Source organism: Dinoponera quadriceps, unplaced genomic scaffold (assembly GCF_001313825.1).
Source record: "Dinoponera quadriceps isolate SergipeBrazil2010 unplaced genomic scaffold, ASM131382v1 scaffold163, whole genome shotgun sequence".
NCBI classification, from domain to species: domain Eukaryota; kingdom Metazoa; phylum Arthropoda; class Insecta; order Hymenoptera; family Formicidae; genus Dinoponera; species Dinoponera quadriceps.
In genome coordinates this window covers 41228-60684 of record NW_014554384.1, presented here as the reverse complement: position 1 = coordinate 60684, position 19457 = coordinate 41228, and the positions used below count along the sequence as shown (strand labels likewise).

The 19457-nt window shown below is 42.6% G+C and overlaps 2 protein-coding genes across 10 annotated transcripts in view; one reads left to right on the top strand and one right to left on the bottom strand.

Annotated features, from left to right (window-relative positions):
• Positions 1-1766: 1766 nt before the first annotated feature.
• On the bottom strand, positions 1767-6058 carry LOC106748108. Its single transcript, XM_014626327.1, has 4 exons — positions 5860-6058; positions 5251-5438; positions 4763-5178; positions 1767-4247 (listed from the first exon to the last, which is right to left on the bottom strand). The coding sequence occupies exons 1-4, from the start codon at positions 5923-5925 to the stop codon at positions 1966-1968; spliced, it is 2952 nt and encodes a 983-aa protein (XP_014481813.1). The 5' UTR covers positions 5926-6058; the 3' UTR covers positions 1767-1965.
• A 1430-nt stretch (positions 6059-7488) lies between these two features.
• LOC106747929 (afadin) overlaps positions 7489-19457 on the top strand; it is a 49782-nt gene continuing 37813 nt past the window's right edge. For 3 of the 9 annotated variants that reach the window (XM_014626023.1, XM_014626070.1, XM_014625982.1), the window contains exons 1-2: positions 16515-16873; positions 17795-18012. In XM_014626023.1, the coding sequence (XP_014481509.1) occupies positions 17996-18012 (17 nt within the window). In that variant the 5' untranslated portion in view covers positions 16515-16873; positions 17795-17995. Of the gene's footprint in view, positions 8099-16514; positions 16874-16907; positions 16990-17137; positions 17270-17546; positions 17726-17794; positions 18013-19457 lie in introns of those variants that run through there. The other 6 variants (XM_014625995.1, XM_014625990.1, XM_014626003.1 and 3 more) reach the window with 6 other exon arrangements.

The window sequence follows — 19457 nt, the reverse complement described above, 5'->3', positions numbered from 1 at the left end:
ACGTCGTCGAGATAGGACCGTCGCGGACGAGAACAGTGTCTAGGAGCACATGCTCGCGAACGTCGCGAGCGAAGCCTCGTTTCCGGAAACGGCTGTTTAGTATGTGATCCCGGTGGCGACGACGACGACGACGACGGCGGCGACGTCCATGGCGCGTCGTCCCGACGTCCTCTGTGGCTGACGTCGCGAAGCGCGGCACGCGAACGGCCTCCGGTGACGTCAGCGGCCGACGCGTGGACGCGCGCGTACCAGCGCGCCGGCTATTTTCCGCGATCGATACGCGGACGCGCTCGCTCGTTCCTCGTTTCATCCCGGATTTTCACCTCGGATCGATGCAGGACGGATTTGGCAATATGAAATGCCGCTCTTTTCGTTCTCCTTCGAAAGCCCCTCTTTCTCTTTCACTCCCCTTTTTTTCGTCTTTCTTTCCTCTGTGATATATTTGAAAACCGCGGAGTGTTTAAAAATAGATCTGCTTTCGTCCTTCTTTAAGGGGATAGGCAGTAGTGCTGACAATCGGGGCTACTCTGGTACCCGAGTTTTTCAGTAAATGAGTATACGTTTTCAGACGTTATAAATTATTTATTTTTTCAACGGTAACAGATAATGATAACGTCTGAAATTAGTTGTATAGTCAGTTCCGAAAGATCGGGTACCCGGGTAGTCGAAATTGACAGCACTAGGCGGGTAGGCAGGATGGAGGATGCTGCAGTCTTTCGATTACGAGGATCTCGTTATGTGAACAGATGGATACTTTAAAATGAAGAATAAGATATTTCGTATTGGAAGAACAAAAAATCAAACAAGATCCAAAATATGCTTTTGGCTATCGCGATGTTGCTTTTTAAATGCCGATTGTTTCATCACCAGATGAATTATGTGGTAATTAGCATAGACCCGACTCATAAAAATAGTGATTTTTTGAAGTTTGTTATCAATGGATAATCTATATATCTTTCTAATAATAAAATAAAAAGAACAAATTTTTAATTAACTAAAACAATATTTTATTGTTTTGTTAGTTGTGCCATTTTTTTGTCATTTTTTAAAGAGCTGTGCCATTTTTTTGTCATTTTTTTAAGCTTGTCAATGAATACCCTTAAAAAAAAGAAAATGGATTATACTTGACTTCTTGAACGATTGTGAAGAACTTCAGTGCTATTTATATACTTTTTAAATCATGTATCAAATTTTCTCATCTTCATTTTTCTCGAAACGTATTCCACATGTGGGTTGGACCCTTCTTGCATAACTGTAGCTCATTTATCTAATAGATAAAAATATCTGGAGAGCTTTCCCATACGGAAATAACTACACAAGAATATGAAAAAATGATATACCACTGTTCTTCAATACATCAGCTCTTCAGATAATTTTTATTCATTACATAAATTACCACATAGTTTATGCGAAGGTGGAACAATCAGTCCTAAGTAAAATCTTTCGCTTTTACCTCTCCGCTCCTATCTTGCCGAACTGCATCGATCTACCGCGAGGATATCAAGACTTAAGGGACTTTTTACCTTTTTATCGAAAACATCTCAGTCTCGCGAAAAATGCGTTGAAATTTTAGGTACGGAAATTTTAGGATTTCCGAGCAATCATTATTTTTTTCAATTCCTCTGCACTTACATAATAAATGTGATAAATTGCAAATCGATAGGTTTCGGAGTTTTTCAGAAAAAAAAAATTCCTGAATACAGCTCTTTTTCGAAGGTAGAAGGCCCCTTAAGGTGTAGAGACTCTCGCGAAAAATACCACATCGCTTCGTACGATCGCCTACTATAAATTATTTCAAGACTCCTCGTTTATACATGTCGGTAGTTTATACACAGTCGCGGTTTATACATGTTCGTAGTTTATACAGTCGCGTTTTATACATGTCCGTAGTGTACATATTCGTACACGTATCTGCATTATTAACATTATGTACAAAGATATGTTATATAGCTATACCTCGGATAACTATTTACAGGGCGGCTTTACGGTGCGCACGAGTTTACACGCCCGCGGCTTCGACACAGAATCACTCTTGTCATCCACAGGATTGTCAACAAGAGATGGTCTTGTCGAATCCGTATTTACCAGAACAGTCATAGACGCGTTGTTATCGCTCAATGTGACGGCCTTTCGGCGGCGCGAGATCACTACCGCTTTACTATTCCGGTCCTTCTTGTTCTTCATCGCGGACAACGTTATCTTCTTCACATCAACTGACTGGTTGTTGACCGTTTCTTCTGTTTCAGATTCCTTTGGCATCGTAGTGCTCGACAGGGGTTCCCGACATTCTAAAGCGCTAGCTGTAGTATCGGGAACGAAGGCATCAGAAACAGAAACATTGGGAACGAATGCATCGGAAACAGAGGCATCGGGAACAGAAGTATCAAGAACTGAAGCATCAATAACGGCGTCTCGAACGTAATTATGGTCATCGAGGCATGCACGGCTTACTTCGTCGTTGCTTTTGTCAGGTACTTGATGAGAAGTCTCGTTTCCACCAGGTACTACTTCACCTTTATCGACGTTATCGCAGTTAGTCTCGACTTGCGTGGTATCCTTAGAACTTTGCACGTCTTCACGGTCAGTTTGGCAAACATCATTGTTGGTTCCAGGATTGTCCACCTTGTCAACTTCAACAACAGTGCCTTCGGCGTTAGAGTCGCCCATCTCTTCGCTTCTAACAGCACTTTCGTTACTGAAATCATACATCTCCTCAAGTCTGGCCTGAAAGCCATCGTTGCTGTAATCGCGTAAATTTTCGTCGATGCAGTTTTTACAGTCGTCTACGTCGTTGTTATTGCTGTACACCTCCTCGATTGCCAGAGCGTCTAAAATAATATAATCCGTTGCATTTCCACCGGAGTTTTGATTACTCATATCGGAGTCGTTGCGACCGTCAGTCGTCGCAGCGCGTTCGCCAGCTGGATTTAACCACGTCGTCTCCACGTGAACAGTATCTTCCGCATCCCCTTGCGAAACAGGCACCGCTGCTTCAGTCTGTCTCGCGTCAGTCTCCGTCATTTCTCCCAATTTCTTCGTTATAACGGTACTATTTTCAAGAATTTGACCCGAACCCCCGGATTTAACATAAGTTGTTTGGATATCCACAGGCGCATCCTCGTTTGCACCTTCGGTTTGAAGATCTGCAACATTTTCCTCTATTACTCGAGCCGTGGAAATCTTGGCAGAATCACACTTCTTCTCGGGACTAGGATGGGGACTTTCTAAAATCTCGCCCTCTTCCAAATTACTCCTGTCCCTCGTGTTATCCTTACTCTCGTCCGTAGCACATGTGCTTTCTGCGAAACTCGCAGATGCACGTGGTTCATTCTTCGCGCTATGCTGTTCTGCGCTCCCGACGTCGTGGTCCACCGTAGTATTTACAACCGTTCGATTAGAAGACGTCCGGGGATCGATTTCTATCGCAGCTTTACTACCTCTGTGCGATCTCTTATCCTCCGAATCGTTCGCTGCAGTCTCCTTTAGTCTACGATCATCGTACTTGTTACTTTTGTACGAACTACTTTTGTTTTCTCTGTCCTCGACGTCGCTCGTAGTATGTCTTAATTTATCTCGCAAGTTGCCGCGGTCTCTACTACTGTATCTTGTCCTAACATCACCAGTTTCCTTGCTGTCGTAGCCTCTCCTCGACCTGTCGCTCTTATGTCGGCTATCATATTTGTAGTCGTCGTACTTCCTATCTCTGTACGTTCTGCTCGATTTCTCCCGTAAGCGACGACTACTCGAGCTCTCGTAATCACTCTTGCTCTTGGAGTAACTCCTAGAACTCGACGAACCATGTCTGTAATCGTTTTTTCTGTATCCGTTGATATAATTATCATGTTGGTTGTCGCTATTGAGCCTTTCATTCGAAGCAGTTCGATGGTTTCTCGAGTTATCGACAGATCCTTTACTAGCACGGGCGTCATCGTAATCCTTTGTTGAACTAGTTCTCTCCTCCCTTCTCCATTCGTTTCTACAACTCCGCGCCTGTCTCGTGTCTCTGTATTCCGAAGAGGCCCTATGTTTCGTCTCAAGCGGAACTTGATCTTTTTTATAAGAATACATAACACATAGTTGATCCTCCAATTTCGTAAGATCGTCCTTCATGTCGCATTGTGCAGTACGATTGTAATCGGTATCGTAATCTTTCCTATCCTCGTTATCCTCAGTCTTTAGACGTTTGTTCTTACAAGTATCATTCTCCTCATTCAGCCTTTTCCCTGAATCCTTTTTATATGAAGTCCCTATGATGTAATGTGATTATATCTTTAATTATTATATAACACAGCAGAAATGGAAATTAGATGCACATTTCAGACAAATTCCTGAGATGAAACCTATTGTAATGTATTCTAAGTATATCTATTTTATAATAATATAATGTAATAATATAGCAATGACAATTATTAGAATTTTGAGTTAAAATTTTAATAATTATATTCTTGATTATTGTTATTATTATAAAACACACAGACACACACATATATCAAGGACGAATATATATCATAAGGACCTGAGGCAGAACGTCTTATGTGCGATAATGGAAGATCACCTCAGAAATTTTCCCAAAATGTGCACCTAATTCCAAACACTGTATTACAGCATAAGAGAAATTTATTATACTTTATCTAACTATATTTAATCATGCAACCAATTCCAAAATTTGTATATTTTTTTTTAAAGTAAAAATATTGTAAGTCAAATCCTATAATATAATATAATTAAATATACACATATATATTATATTTGACTATGTTACCTGAATTAGAATTTCGAGCAATAGCATTAGATTCGTTAGCGTTGTTATTTATACTGGATTCAGATCCATTCTCTTTGTCACTTTCTACAATGCATTCTTCAGGGATTTTATTTACGTTGGTCTCTGAGCTAAGCTTTGATAATGCTCTTAGCCTCTTCTCTTCTCTCTTATCATCCATGATTCTTTTGTGTAATCTTTCTCCAAATACTGTAACTGGTATTTGATCAGTATTATTTTGTGGCTTTCTACTTTTATATTCAGTATAATGTGATTCAATTTGCTGTGACATAAATGTGTTCTCTTCCGAATTCATCACAGAAGTTTCATACATTTCGGTTATTGCATTGTGTTGATATGATCTGAAGGTTGAAAAATGTAAAGATCTATTGTTTCTTCTGAAGGCTGCATTATCTAACCTGTAATTATTTTTCTGACATTAAAAAAGAAGACTACAGAAAAAATTATATTAATTTGTACAAAGTTCATACTGATTTCTAAGTTCCTCTATTGTCTTGTCTTTCCGTGCAATTTCCACTTTTGCAGTTTTCAATAAGGAAGCTAGATTTGTCTCCAAGTTTTGATTGATCTTTTTCATATTTTCAAATTCACTGGTAAGTGAATTAAATTTTTTCTTTAATTCCTCACAGTTACAAGCATTATCAGTCTTTGATTGGTCCTTTTCATGTTATAAAAATAAACATATTTGATTATGTGTACATTGAATAACATATTAAATTATTTATTTGACTTAAGACTCAAATAATATCAATCTTTATTACATAATAAATTGATCCATACGAATGTCAAATACAGATGTTGATGTTGTAGAGAGATATTTGTAATCGATTTCGTAATTAGTTCATAATTACTAAAACTAATAATTATATAAGCTTCTTAATGGAGAGATAAAAACAAGAATATATGATTTTCTTTGTCATATTTTTCCTAGTTTTGCCTAGTTTAAAACTAATTTCATTTATAATAATAACTAAAAGTAAATTACTTTCACACCACTCTATATTTTTTACGCAGTCAAAACTTGATTTATGTTTGTATATTGTAACGCTAATCACAACATTACCGTAAGTGAACCTCACATTTATGTTAGATTTCGTCAAATCGAAATCTGGTAAATCCATGTAAATATCGATATTTTCCTCCATTTCCCACGTTTAACAGTTCGTCACATCGATCTGATCATTGCGATACTTTCACGTATTACAACGAAGATAATTATTACGTCTGTCACGTTGGCGGTCAACGACATATGTGCCATAAACTCGGTACTAAGAGACAGGCTCGGTTTTCGCGCTGATAGAATCACTGCTAAATTGTAGTTAGTGAGCAAAGGTAAAGTCCACGATACACGGTGCTTGTTTGGTGCCGGATCGCATGCGATCTAATGGCGTTTTCGATTTGCTGACTACCCGACTCGGAGTCATCGTACTGTGTTCTGATTGGTGCATTTTTAGAAAATGCCGTAAACTGTGTTCAGAGAGCGCTATTGCATTATTCTATCTTTGGCTGTGTTCCGATATCCACTCTCATTTTTGAAAGTCTATAGTTTATGTTATGTATATTATACATTTTCAATATTGACAGTAAATATCGAAATATATCACACATTAAAGATCCATTTAAAGAGTATCTACAAAGAGAATTTAAGGCGTGAGCCTTAAAAAATTGACCAATCGCATTGATCAGTTCAGCTAATTCGCCAATGCGATTGGTCAATTTCTTTGAACTAATCGTCAATTAGACTTTAACCATGATGATAGAAACAGTCATAAGCTATTTTTTCCGCTGGACGCAAACAATGACGAGTCTTGGTGACCCATAGAGATATAAGAATAGAGGGAACAAGGGATATATGCTACCTGTAAGTGGAAGTGATAGAGGCAAAGAGAGAGATGGATGCCGAGTGTCCTATCTGTCTCTTTCTAGTCACGCGCTGGGATTGGCTGCCGCGCCAACGACGATATAGCTATACATTTTTCTCCATCCAATTCAAAGAAACTGTCATTGCTAAAATGATCACTGCAAATATATGCTGTTTTCACTTCAAAATACAAAGGTAGTTGAAGTATATTCAACCATTTACGCCTTATATCTACATCCTTCGGTAGCCTACACATTTACATATTTTTTTAAATGTAGGAAAAAATAACATATAATTATTTGAGGTTACGTATTTGTACTTTCTTACGAGTGAAAACTGCGGTTACATCCAGGATAAGACTCCGCCTTGCATTTCAAACAATGCCTCATTTTTAAACAAATCGCGTCCAATTATTATTTTGTTAACGTTCGAATATTTAACGAATTTTAATTCTACACACATGTGCACGCATATTTACAAAACGAAATTTTAGTCTGCTTTCTCCCCTCCTGACGTCGCGTGGTCGTCTTGGCGGCTCATTGTAACAACCAATCACAGCGCTCAACTAGAAAGAGACAGATAGGACACTCGGCATCCATCTCTCTCTTTGCCTCTATCACTTCCACTTACAGGCTTGTTCCCTCTATTCTTATATCTCTATGTGGTGACCTCACTTGGTGTGTAGAAAGTGTAACACGGTACAGCCGAGGAAGAAGAGATCTGAAAATGGCGAAAGAAAATCGGAGTCTCACTCCACAGGGACTCTACCGCGCGGCGCATGCGCAGCGCTCGTGACGGCCGTCGGGAGAAGTCGGTAGCTGCCATTCGCGACGGAACAGCAGCGGCATTCACTGGTATCGCGTGCGTCCGTCGTGCCCACGCTTGTGCGTGCTATCATCACGTTTCCCCGCTGACGTAGCGCGCGCGAACACACGTATCGACGACGCGGTGGTGTCGCGTCGCGTGCGCGCGTACGGATCAACGGACGAAAGAAGGAACGAACGGGCGACGGGGTGACGTTTAGTGACAGTCGCGGGCAACAACATTCGGCGCAAACGTCACTCCGTTGGCGCGACGTGTTGCACCGCGGAGACGCGACTCTTTTGACCGCGCGTTTCACCTCTCGCGCATCTCGATCGCGCGTGTTTACGGTTTCCCAGTGCGTCCGGCTGCGCGTCCACTGATTGCCGAACGTGTCTCGATATGCGCGCTGAGCGAGCCCTCGATGCGGCAGTTGGGCGATCGGCGGCAACTCTGCTAGTGCACGGAGAAGGAGAAGAAGCAACGGCGATGCCGCGCGGCGACACGTTTCGCGCGTATTGGTGAGGTGATGCGAAGTGGTGGTGCCGCCGTCGGTGTGTACACAGTGTGGTGGCGTGGTGGTAGTAGCAGCAGCAGCGGTGGAATTTTCAAGGAGAAACCTTGGGGAAACCGCATCCCATCCGCCGGACTTGCAGGTAAATATGCGTCACGCATACACCGTGGTAGTACGCACGCACGACGGAGGGCCGCGAGACTTGCGCTTTGTCCGCGACACGTCCAACGACGACGCATCGGCGGACCTGTTGATATCGCACGCGCTTATCGGCGACACACAGCGCGAGCCTGCCCGATGCATCGTATCGCGATCATCATCGTCCCGCTCGCGTTACCTGCCCATCCCGTTCCTCCTCGTGGATTGCATCACCACGGGTTCAACGTGACTCGCGGCTTGCTTTGACTTTGCGATATGTAACCTTTTGTTTTTCTCCGATTCGCCCGTGTGTGTGTTTAGGTTTGTTTTTTATCCGCTGAACTGGCTGCGCTAATTTGTACCGGTTCTCTCCTTTTCTTTATTTCACCGACAGTCTTGACCGTATATATATCTTTCTCTCTTTCTCTTTTTTGAGTTCTACAAATGTCTATGAGTGAACACTAATTCAGGGAAATAGAACAGAGTTTTTCTCCCCTCGATCTGCATAACTGGCGCAATCGTTTCGCGTGTCGTTGCGCGCGTGACACCGCGTCGTTAAACGACATACGTCGAAGCGATTAATAATATGCTCGCAGAAAAATACGTGTCTGTACGCACACACGTGTCGGTGCCGATTGAAATCAATTACGTGTGTTTGGCATTTCCGCGCTAATGATATAATTAATAGGACGATAAAGCGAATTTAAAGCGAGGGAGAGATAGAGAAATAGAGACTACCGAGAGATAAAAATTATCTAACAGCAAACAGTTTCTCAATTACTACGACGCGATAATTCGAGATACGGGGCTGTGATCGGTCGTGAATAAGCGCTCGAAAATCTAATTTCCAGCAGCTTCGGCACGCAGACAGTCGGGCGGAAGTTCACGAGAAGACGCGAGCGATCGATCAAACACGGACGTAAATATAACGCCGCCGCCGTAAACACAAAGATCGCCGACAGATCGTGTAACGCGGCCGCGGATTGCAACGTCGATGCGCTTCTACGCGCGATTGTACGTCGACCCATCCCGCGCGACGTTTGTCGTTCTCTCCGCGCAAAAGTCGCGCGTAATTAGCACGCACTTTTAACGCTCGCTCCCATGCGTATGCAGCGGCCAACTAGTTCGCGAGGTTTTTTTTTTTTTTTTTAAACGTCCCTCACGTAACGCCGCCGATCATTAACGCCTTTCACTCGCGGTTATTTCTTATCCGGGAGCCTTCGGCACACTGTGTGTTTGTGTATGTATATATCGCTATATATCGGTATCGCCGGATCGGTTACGCTGGATTTCCGACGAACTTCATCGGACAGCTCCGGCAGCCGCGTGATTTCCTCGAACAATAACGGGGTAAATCGAAGGCAGAGTTACAACTCTGACGAGCGATAACCCCGTTGCGACATCTCCGTTGTAGCGACGAACGATTATTCTATCGATCATCGCGTTTCACAGAGGAAATCAGTGATTCACGATGACCCGGGGCCACCCTGGGCGCGATACTCTGAGTCAGCGTAGCCGAGGAGATCTCGCACGGCGATTTGCCGGCCGAGTAAATCGCTAACGAGAGCGCACTCAAATCGTAAATTCCTTCGTGCTCGGCTCACCTTCGCGGCCAGTGAGAGCCACTGCGCGCTTTTCGCGCCACATTATTCTCCCGATCCCTCGGAGATACATATATCGGCTGTTTTGTCCGAAGAGTCGCGTCTCCGAGGTGTCTCCGTGGTGTGTCCACCACGTCTGATGCTCCGGTGTGACGCGCGTGTCGCCGATTTAAGCACTTGCAGGTATTCGACGCAGTGACGATGCAACGACACGCTCGCGACCTTCGTGCTCCTTCGTGGCTTCTTTCGCAGTGCCGTAGAAGGAGAGATCTACGACGCCAGAATCGGCGTTTAAGTCTGCACGGGGATATCGAAAAAAGCGCGGCCTTACAAAAGCGTACATGATCTGTGAAGATTGCACCGCCTTTTTTTTTCCGAGTTTCGTAACGCATCTCGTGTCTGAGGAAAATCGTATCTCCCGTGAGAATTACCAAGAAACGGATTCTCCTGTTGTATACACGGGATGTGTTCCGAATTTGTCCAGGAAAATCTTACAAAAAAAGGCTTACCCTTTTATGACTGACCGACAAGACATTCGTGTAACTAAATTTCTCTTGCCTTCCGTTGCCAGACGAAAGCTATCGGTTATATATGAATAGAAAAATTCCTGTATATTTATGCTCGGTTCATTGTTATCTCAACCGGATAACGAATGGTGACGAATATCTTTTTTTTTGTTGAGATAATAGTAATATCGTTTTTTTGTCACCGACTTTTCGTCCGATTACCATTCCGTTACACGGACCGACATTTTTTTTCTGTGCGGAATTAGCGGAAAGGATGAACATTAAATAATTATAATCCCTTTCCCTTTCCTCTTCGCTCTCATTCTTACGAAACATCGATATAATTCTTCTTAATTTTTTACGCTGTAATATTTTGACGAACTTGTATATATTCGAATATCATGATATGATCGATATCGCGCCGCTGTTACCACTGAAACAGCGGTAATCTATAGAAAGTATGAATGAGTAGAAAGTTCTCCACCGGCGTTACCGTTAAATCTGATGCCGCGTACGCGAAAGCGCGACGATGAATTAAAATATCGGACTGCGCTGTTCGTGTGTCTTTTTGGTGAAGAAGTCGATAAAATCTGTACGTGATGCTTTGCCGACCGTCGCCGGGGAACATTTAAACGGCGTCGATTTCCCGTTTATCGAAAGTATAACGGAAGACCGTCATCTGGGTCCAACGTTTCTGACTGTCGTGACAACCAAGTTTGGGGGCCATTCAATGTTCTCTTCTCTAAACTTACTTGAAATTGCTAGCTATATTTTTGCCGCTCGCATCCTCAAATCTCAAATTACCGCAAGACCCGTCAATTTCCAACGTTAAATCGAGCGACGACGATATAATTCCGAGACATTGTCCGCAGACGATTGAGAAAACGAGAAATATTAAACTACAAATATTAACCCTTTTAGTGCCGGGCGAAAAAGAGGTGCTTATGCGAAGATAACCGGCCGATTTTACTAGGATTTGGTAAAAGGCTCATAAAAACCAAACGAAAAGCAATATTTAAAAATTATTTATTTTAATTCTCTCGTAATGAAATTAGACTATTTATAACGTATTTTAAATTTATTTTGATAGAGATCTCTCGCAATGCGAATAATAAAGCGCTACAAGGTGCGGGCCGATATATCGGCTCTGGCACTTCTCGCCGGTGTAGCAGGAGCCGATATATCGGCTCCCGGCACTAAAAGGGTTAAATTCATAATATTGAGAATATCAGAATTTATATTTAGAAAAGATTTATTCCCCGGATGAAGAAAGAAGAAACGACGTTCCGGACTGCTCGAGGAAAGAATCCGCGAAGCCGGGAAAGAAAGCGCGCGACGACACTCGGTAGCACCCTGTGCAATTCGCCGCTTTAATTTACAACACCGACGCGTGTTGTGCGACGCGACAGTACACGCATGGAACGTTAACGCGGAACAGCACGGCGGGGAGGGGGATAAGAAGGGAGATGCCGTGATGCGTGCTCTTTTGTCACAGGAATGTGCATTACGGAGAGCGTGTGCACGCAGAGGGGCGATACCTAGATCTACTACACGCGGCGAGGCAGGAAACGGCCGCTTAAGAGCAATAAACAAGCCATTAGTATATACGTCGTCTGTGATGTGTATTAACGCGATAGCGTAACAGCATGGCACAATTAAATGCGTGGTAATCGCGCGGCCGATGAGGCCAGACTTTCGGCGCGAGTGTCGCTCGACCGATAGGACGCCGCGCGAACAATCGTTTTCGCTTCTTCCCAGCAATACATACCCGATGTTGTTGCGATAAAAGGAAAAAGAAAACCGTATAAACAATCACATCGTTGTGTTTACGTGTTTTTTGAGTGTACCGTGAAATTTTTCCCGTCTAAGCGGCTTAGTCAACAGACGGCTCAAACATTAAAATAGATCTAACGTTGGTAATTTTAGTTTCCTTATTTCTATTTTTACATCGAGGAAGAAAAGGATGGAACTGGTTTGCAGTAAAAAAATTATATGTTAAATTTGACACAACTTTACACACGTTCCAAATAGTCCACCCGAATTTTCATGTTAATTCAATGCAAGATGAATATGTTCAAAAAGTAACATAAATATTATGTAAAAAATTATGTAAAATTAACACGTTAATCGTCACTGAAATATAAAGTGTGTTATTTTAACACTTACACATTTTGAATATTGACAAAACACAAAATATTAAGATGATATAAACACAATATGTTAAATTAACACACGGGTATGTTGAAAATTTAATACAACAATTTTAACAAGGACCGATTTTAATACAAGTACAAAATGTTTTTTACAATTTGGATTAATATTTGAAAACAGCTCTCGGTAGACAGATTTTTCCTTAAACTCGACGATTATAACTGATAGAATTTTAATTTGAATATTAACTCTTCTTTTTTATTCACCGAGATTGCGCAAACGATTTTCTTCTATGATCGTTTATTGTAAATTGAGCTTAATAAATAGCGGAGCATAGTGCGTGAAAGCATAAATCCCGAGGATATGTTTATGCGGGTGATAATGTAGGTGTATCGAGATAACATATAACACGCAACAGTCACACAATGACGGTCGATTTCGCAATGGTTAATTCTAGAATGATTAAATGTGACAACTGCTGTCAAAACAACCCAGCTCTAAAGACTCTCGGGTGCACTTTTCAACAATTGTCGCATGTTTGTACGTGATAACGTTTCAACGGTATCTCGTACTTCGTCATACATTTTTCAATCCTTTATCGGACTTATCGGAGTTCGTGGATAATGGTTGAATTTATGTAACTCGTGCGTATTATTTACCAACATTTCCGCGTGTACATCGTATCGTCGTAGTCCGAAATAATTCCACGAAGATAGAGCCAACTATATTTCTCTTTCTCTATCGAACATCATTATAAGACGTCGATTATAAAAAACATGCTATTGATAATTTTATCATTTCAATTTCATCTCTCTCGCTTTTAATAGTAAATTTTTAGCTTAGATTTTCCGCAATGATTAAAGAAATGCGGCTCCTCTTGGAGAATACATGGAAAAAATGCCGTTAAATCAATAAAATTTCCAACAGCGTAATTGGAGTAAAAATTTTAATTCAGTGGAAAATATCATTAAAACTACTATGTTATATGTATTGTTTCAATAATTAAAGTGTTACTTTCGACGGTATCAAAAAGATTTGCTCCAATTACGTGTGCTGTTGGAAATTCTATTGATTTAACCGTATTTTTTTCCGTGTATATATTCGTGAATATTTATCAAATATTTCGGATAGAGCGAACATCATTACACGGCTCGAGCTGTATAGTCCGGACGATTATATTCCGTTGAAAAATATAACTACCGAATAGGTTCAGGCGAATCAAGGAAGCGTTTAATCCGATTCATGCCGCGATGCGTGCTCTGATTGCAAATCGAGGAGAATGAGGCGAGCGCGATGACAGTCGCGGCGATTCGCGTTATTATATTATTATACGGACGAGCATGTGTTCACCCCTTCGAATGTTCCTGCGAGGCAAGTATTATATTCCCATTGACTGTGCTCCTTGCGTTCTACCGGTTTCTCGGAGGATAAAATCAGGTATTACTCGTCCGGGGTGGCCGTTCATCGATCGAACAAATGTATCGTCGGCCATAAACTCGGGTTTTACGAAAAAAAAAAAGGATCGGCTTTGATGTAAAATAATTCTAATGAGAGGTGAGAATAGATTGAAATGCCGTTCACGTGATAACGTTGAGAAACGTTCGTTTTAAAAATTTATTATTCGCCGCATTGATATATTAAGTAAAAACGCATGAAAGTCTGCAAGAATCCGCTTGTGGTAGTCTCGAAAGTTTTCACTTCCGATTTAACGGTGTATTACCGCACGTTACTATGGTGTAACACATCCGATAGCCGTCCGTACGGAATGTGAATCAACGCACCGACCTCGGGTCGGCGATTTAACTACTCTCACGATTTTTTTTATCGTGCAAATCTCTCATGCGAGTATTTTCTCGATGTTTCATCGCGAGCTTTCCGGCGCAACGCTGGCTAAGCACGACGAACAGCATAACGAGCACGATACGCACGACAATTACACGCACCACCGAATTCGATGGTGCCGGTATAGTGCGCTTGATATCCAGTGGTGTCCAAATCTTTTCCCGAAGTTGAGATTTGTTTTCCTCTCTTCTTCCCAAGAAATCGAGAGATATTAATTCACGTGTGAAAATTCTCCGATATATAAATCAAATATTTTTAAATAAATTTTTATAATATTTTTGTTTAGACGTTTCATGTTTTCACGATTAGAATTTATTTACAAGATATCGGATGATAGAGAAACATCTATAGTTTTATTTATAGTTTTTTAATAGTTTTCTATAGTTTTACATTTTCTGAAAAAACCGTTTTCTTCTCATTTTCCGCGGACTTTTTTTGTTTTCATCTTCTGTACAGAAAAAAAAATAAATTTAGGAAGTTTTAATTGAACACAACCTAAATTCTATGAATGAATCTTTATGTCTTTAGAACAGAAACCGAAGAAATCCACGGAAAAATGATTTCTTCCGAAACTTTAAAACTATGTGAACATCGATGCTTTGTAAAGCAATATTTCTCGTGAATAAATTGAATACGAATTTTCTGGCGAAATTCATTTTCCACCTGTTTTGCGTACCGTCATGTCGAAAGATTTGGGAACCACTGAAACGGTGTGCTTCACGTGGGCGCGAGTGCATTGAAGAGGAAGGAGGGGTTGGGAAGAGGAAGGGCGAGCAGGTAGAAGCGTACTACCGCCGTGTGCGTATCCAGAGAAATTCGACGTAATGCAGTGAGAACGTTGAAATTTGCGACGTATCGGAGCAAAGCGGAACGGAACGAAATGGAACGACGCGAAACAGAACGGAACGGCCTGGAACGGGACCGCGGTGCGGCAGGGCCGGAACGCCCGGGTGGGGGAATGAATAGAAACAATTTTGCCACATAATGAATCTTTAATGAGTAGTCTCTAAGTTTCGAGATTATTTCGAGAATACCTTAAAAATGTCACGAAAAATTGCACGACGTTGACAAGTTTCAACTTTATACAAATATCAACATTATTTGAAAGCCAAAACTTGAAGAGATTTGACTATTTTTTAATTTTAAATATAGTAATAGCGAGGGAGCAATGAAGGCCAGAGAGAATTTATAAGCTCGACAGGGCTTTCGATAGGACACACTCTGAGCGCGGGATAAGTGGCCTAATCTCGGATCCTTATTAAAGGGACACTTAGAATGATTAATGAATCACTGGGAAATCTCAGGTCGTGAGCGCAATTTCATCGTATATAAATACGCCGTAAAAGTAACCGGCGTTACGCTATATTCTTCACGGCGTTCCCACGCGTCTTAACTTTCTCCGTTAATTAAATCTCGTTGCGGTCATAATTAAAGTTGCAGAATGGAATCATTGAACTTGAAAGTTGAAATCAATTAGAGTGGAAACGCCAGATTAGATTACCATTACGGGGAGAAATCGAAACCGATCGATCCGTTGGAATTGCAATTACAAATATATCATACGTCGGGATGAAACTCACACACACTGTTAACGCGATATCAAATCGAGGAGATGCGCAGAATGGCCTATCTCGATCTTGAATCACGCGCGATTCCCCTTATGAAACCAGACCAAATGTAAACAGCCTCGAGAAGTCTTAGGAGCCATGAGAACGACATAAAAAAAGAAGTAGTAAGACTTAAGCAGTGAGAAAATTGACCAATCACAGTAGATTATTCTTCGATCGTAAGGAGAATAATCGACTGTGATTGATCAATTTGTTTACTGTTCAAGTCTTACTGCTTACTTTCCTCTATGTGCCATAATCCTTAAGTCGGCTCTGCACAATGTAAGCGAAACGTTGGAGATTACATTGATCACGTATGTTATATTAGGTTATTTATGTTACATTATATTACATTTTTTTTTATATTATCACATATATTACATTCGCTCAACTTGCATGACCAATATAATTGCCAACGTCCGTCTACATTTGCCAGATCGTACGGAGCCGGCTTTAGACGAATGTCACGGGGAAGAACGTATTTCCAAAAATTAGCATATTCAGGAGGCGACCTCCTCGCATATCACAAACTCGCTTTCTTCGAGGGTTGTTCCTCCAAAGTTGACGAGCGAGCGTGAGCAGGGCGCGCGGCGCTCTCGACACGGCCCTGTAGGACCGACGGCGAGGACGACGCACGGGAAGTTCCCCACTCTCGGGCCCCGACGGAGTCACCTCGTCGGTTTGTCAGTCGTTTGGCCGTACGTACGAGCGCGCAGTGGTTGTGTCGCGTGTGGAATTCAACGAGCGTCGTTGGGTGTGGCGGCGAGTACAGGCGCACTCGTCGGCGGTTCTCTGTCGGTGCGCGTCGCGACGACGGCGTCGTACCGGAGAGGTGCCGAAAAAAAAAAGAGGGACGCACGGGCCCCGCTTTTCTTCCGACCGGGCGAGAAAAGCGCGCGCGGGGCCCCGTTTATAGAGCCGTCTAGTGCGCAGGCGAGATATAAATTCCTGCGCCACGCTACATTACGCTACGCTACGCTACGTTATATACGTCTCGTCCGCGTGTGTTACCTCGACGTATGAAAGTGAGAACCGCGCTCTAGTGGGGAGGGAAGGGAGAAAATATTTAGGCGTAAGTAAAAGGCCCCGCGTACACGGAGGTATTTTTTTCGGGCGAGTCCTCTCGGCTGCTGGCTCTTCGGAACTCGCCGACCTCGGGCGGATCTTTGGACGCGAGTGGACGACGAGGTTTTGTATGGGATATAATTTGCAGTTCCTCGGAATTTCAATCGGGATTCCTCGGTCATTCCGATCCCTCCGGACTTTGTTTCGCTATTCACGCGACTCGACACGATACAACCACACTCCGCGTATAAATATATACGTATATTTCCAGATTCTTGAAAATAGACGCTCTTTCGTGAGTAGTTTGTCAGTTGCGAAGTGGAATAGTTCGAATACGATACGATCGTTTGGTGCAGGTACCTTCGTAACATGGAAACTCATTGATCATCTTGCTCTTTTCGTGGTAAGATTTGTTCTTTCGTTCGACTCTCATTCGCAATACGATTTTACGGAGAGCCACTGTCGAGAGAAAAGGACCCTTTGAGGCTGCGTTTTCGCTCGAGACTTTTGTGTGAGAGAGAGAGAGAGAGAGAGAGAGAGATAATTGAGGAGAACGCTTTCCATCCTGTGTTCAACCGCAAGACTTCTCCGTTGAGATCCGTTATTCGGGAGAAAAGTGCCTGAAATAAAGCCGCGCTGCGTACAACGCGGCTCAACGGGTTAAAATTTTTGATTCGTAGGACAACTCAGATCTTTCGTCCTTCGGGCGATTTCTGCCATCGAGAATCCCTCTTGAGAGCAGAACACTTCGGTGGGCGCGGGCTCAAGAGTGATTCCTCTATTGTCTGTGCATGCCGAGGAATTTTACATGCGAGAGTGACTTTCGACGGCAAAAGTCTCGCGCGAATATCGCATAAACGTACGTTCTCGATTTTCCTCGTTGATGACGCCGCAGGGTCCGTTTCAAGCGCGATATTCATCGTTCTAGTCAATTCCGGCTGTACGAATTCCACCGTTAGAGCCGTTCGCAAGGAGACACATCCGACCTGAAGTGAAGGAAGACCCGAGTGTGCGAATCGTTCGTTTCGCTCGCGGAGAAACGAAATGGTGAACTGACCGTCGCGAATCGACGTGCTCTCTTCGAGGTGGCGAGAAGCGCGGACAGGGTATCCTCTTCGAGGCTGAAAGAATGACGGTGTCCGAAGAGTGAGTATAACATCGAAATTCGAGCTCGGCGAGTTCGAGGCTCTCATTTGTCCGGCGTGGATGAATGAACAGGGAACACGTGCAGAAATATGCGATTTCTTTGTCGGGTTTTCGCGTCACGCGATAGGGTAGGACTATAGCTAGCCGAACGGACGTGGAAGCGACAAAAGCTACCGCTCGCCATGGTCGGGAATCTTTTTCGTTCTGGAGTGGTTAAATATTCAAGAAGAAATCGTTCCGCCTAAATAGGCCTTTGGGTGCGGGCGCACGCTCGCTTCCCGTCAGTGTCCGGTGTTTACTGACCGCTCCGAAACGCGCGAGAGGCCTGAATGCGACGGCCTCTGGCTTCTCTCCTTACGGCATCTAATAGTAAGAAACGAGCTGGACGTAGTGACACAGCGGGGGCTACGCGCGTCCTCGTAGTAAGCCCGTATGGTAGGAGCGCGTCGGAGACGCAGGCGAGACGCGCCGCGCGTACATACGCGTTACCTTACGCTTTGAATACGTTATGAGGTTGACACTCGGGAGAGAAAGAGAGAGACGCTGGATGAGATCGTTGGATGAGAATGCGAATATCACACGGCTCCATTGAAAGGTGCGACGGAGCTCTCGCGCGATTCAGATCGCAACGACGCTCTCTTCGAAGCTCCAAAACTGTAATCTGAAACGTTACTTGCGATCGAAGAGGTTGTAAGGCGAAATGTGTTTAATTGGAATTTGATGAAACTTGCACGTATACACTGAAATATTATCTAACTGCTCCTGCGATTAGAAAGAGATAGACCATTCGAGAATTGAGATATTTGCAACTCAAATCGACACTTTTCACATGTATTCCTTAAGATAAGACTAATGTGCAGACTTATACACAAATTTCAGAATTATTGACTATTTAATTTTGAAAATACGTTGGTGTAACGTTCATAGTTTACAGTAATATTTATATTTAAATATACGTATATTTATATATTTATATATCTCTTTCTGTTATCTGTGCATTTCTATTAGACCAACTGATGTAAAAGAATAATATCTTCGTGTTTGTAATATTGTATGTATACTTGTTTTAATTTCGTTCAATATTAATATTAATTACTTAGATAATTAAGTAAAATCATAGGAAGGAATTTTTTTCAGCAAATAATAAATTTACGTGAGAGTACCTTAATATAGCTATTGAAAATCCCTACGGACTAGCCTTAAGAGAATTGTAATTAAAAGGGCGGAATAACGAATTCGAATACCTTGACTACGTGTATACGATACTCGAGCAGCGTTCGCAGCGAATGACGCGCTTCATATTTTAGTATATGAGTCATCGTGGGTTTACCTACGTGACATACCGATATGCGGTGCTATCATGGAACGGCCTCTCAGTGGAGAGACGGCCTAGAATCACGATTCCATAATCACGCCCGAAGAGCGCATTGACCCACTAATGCACT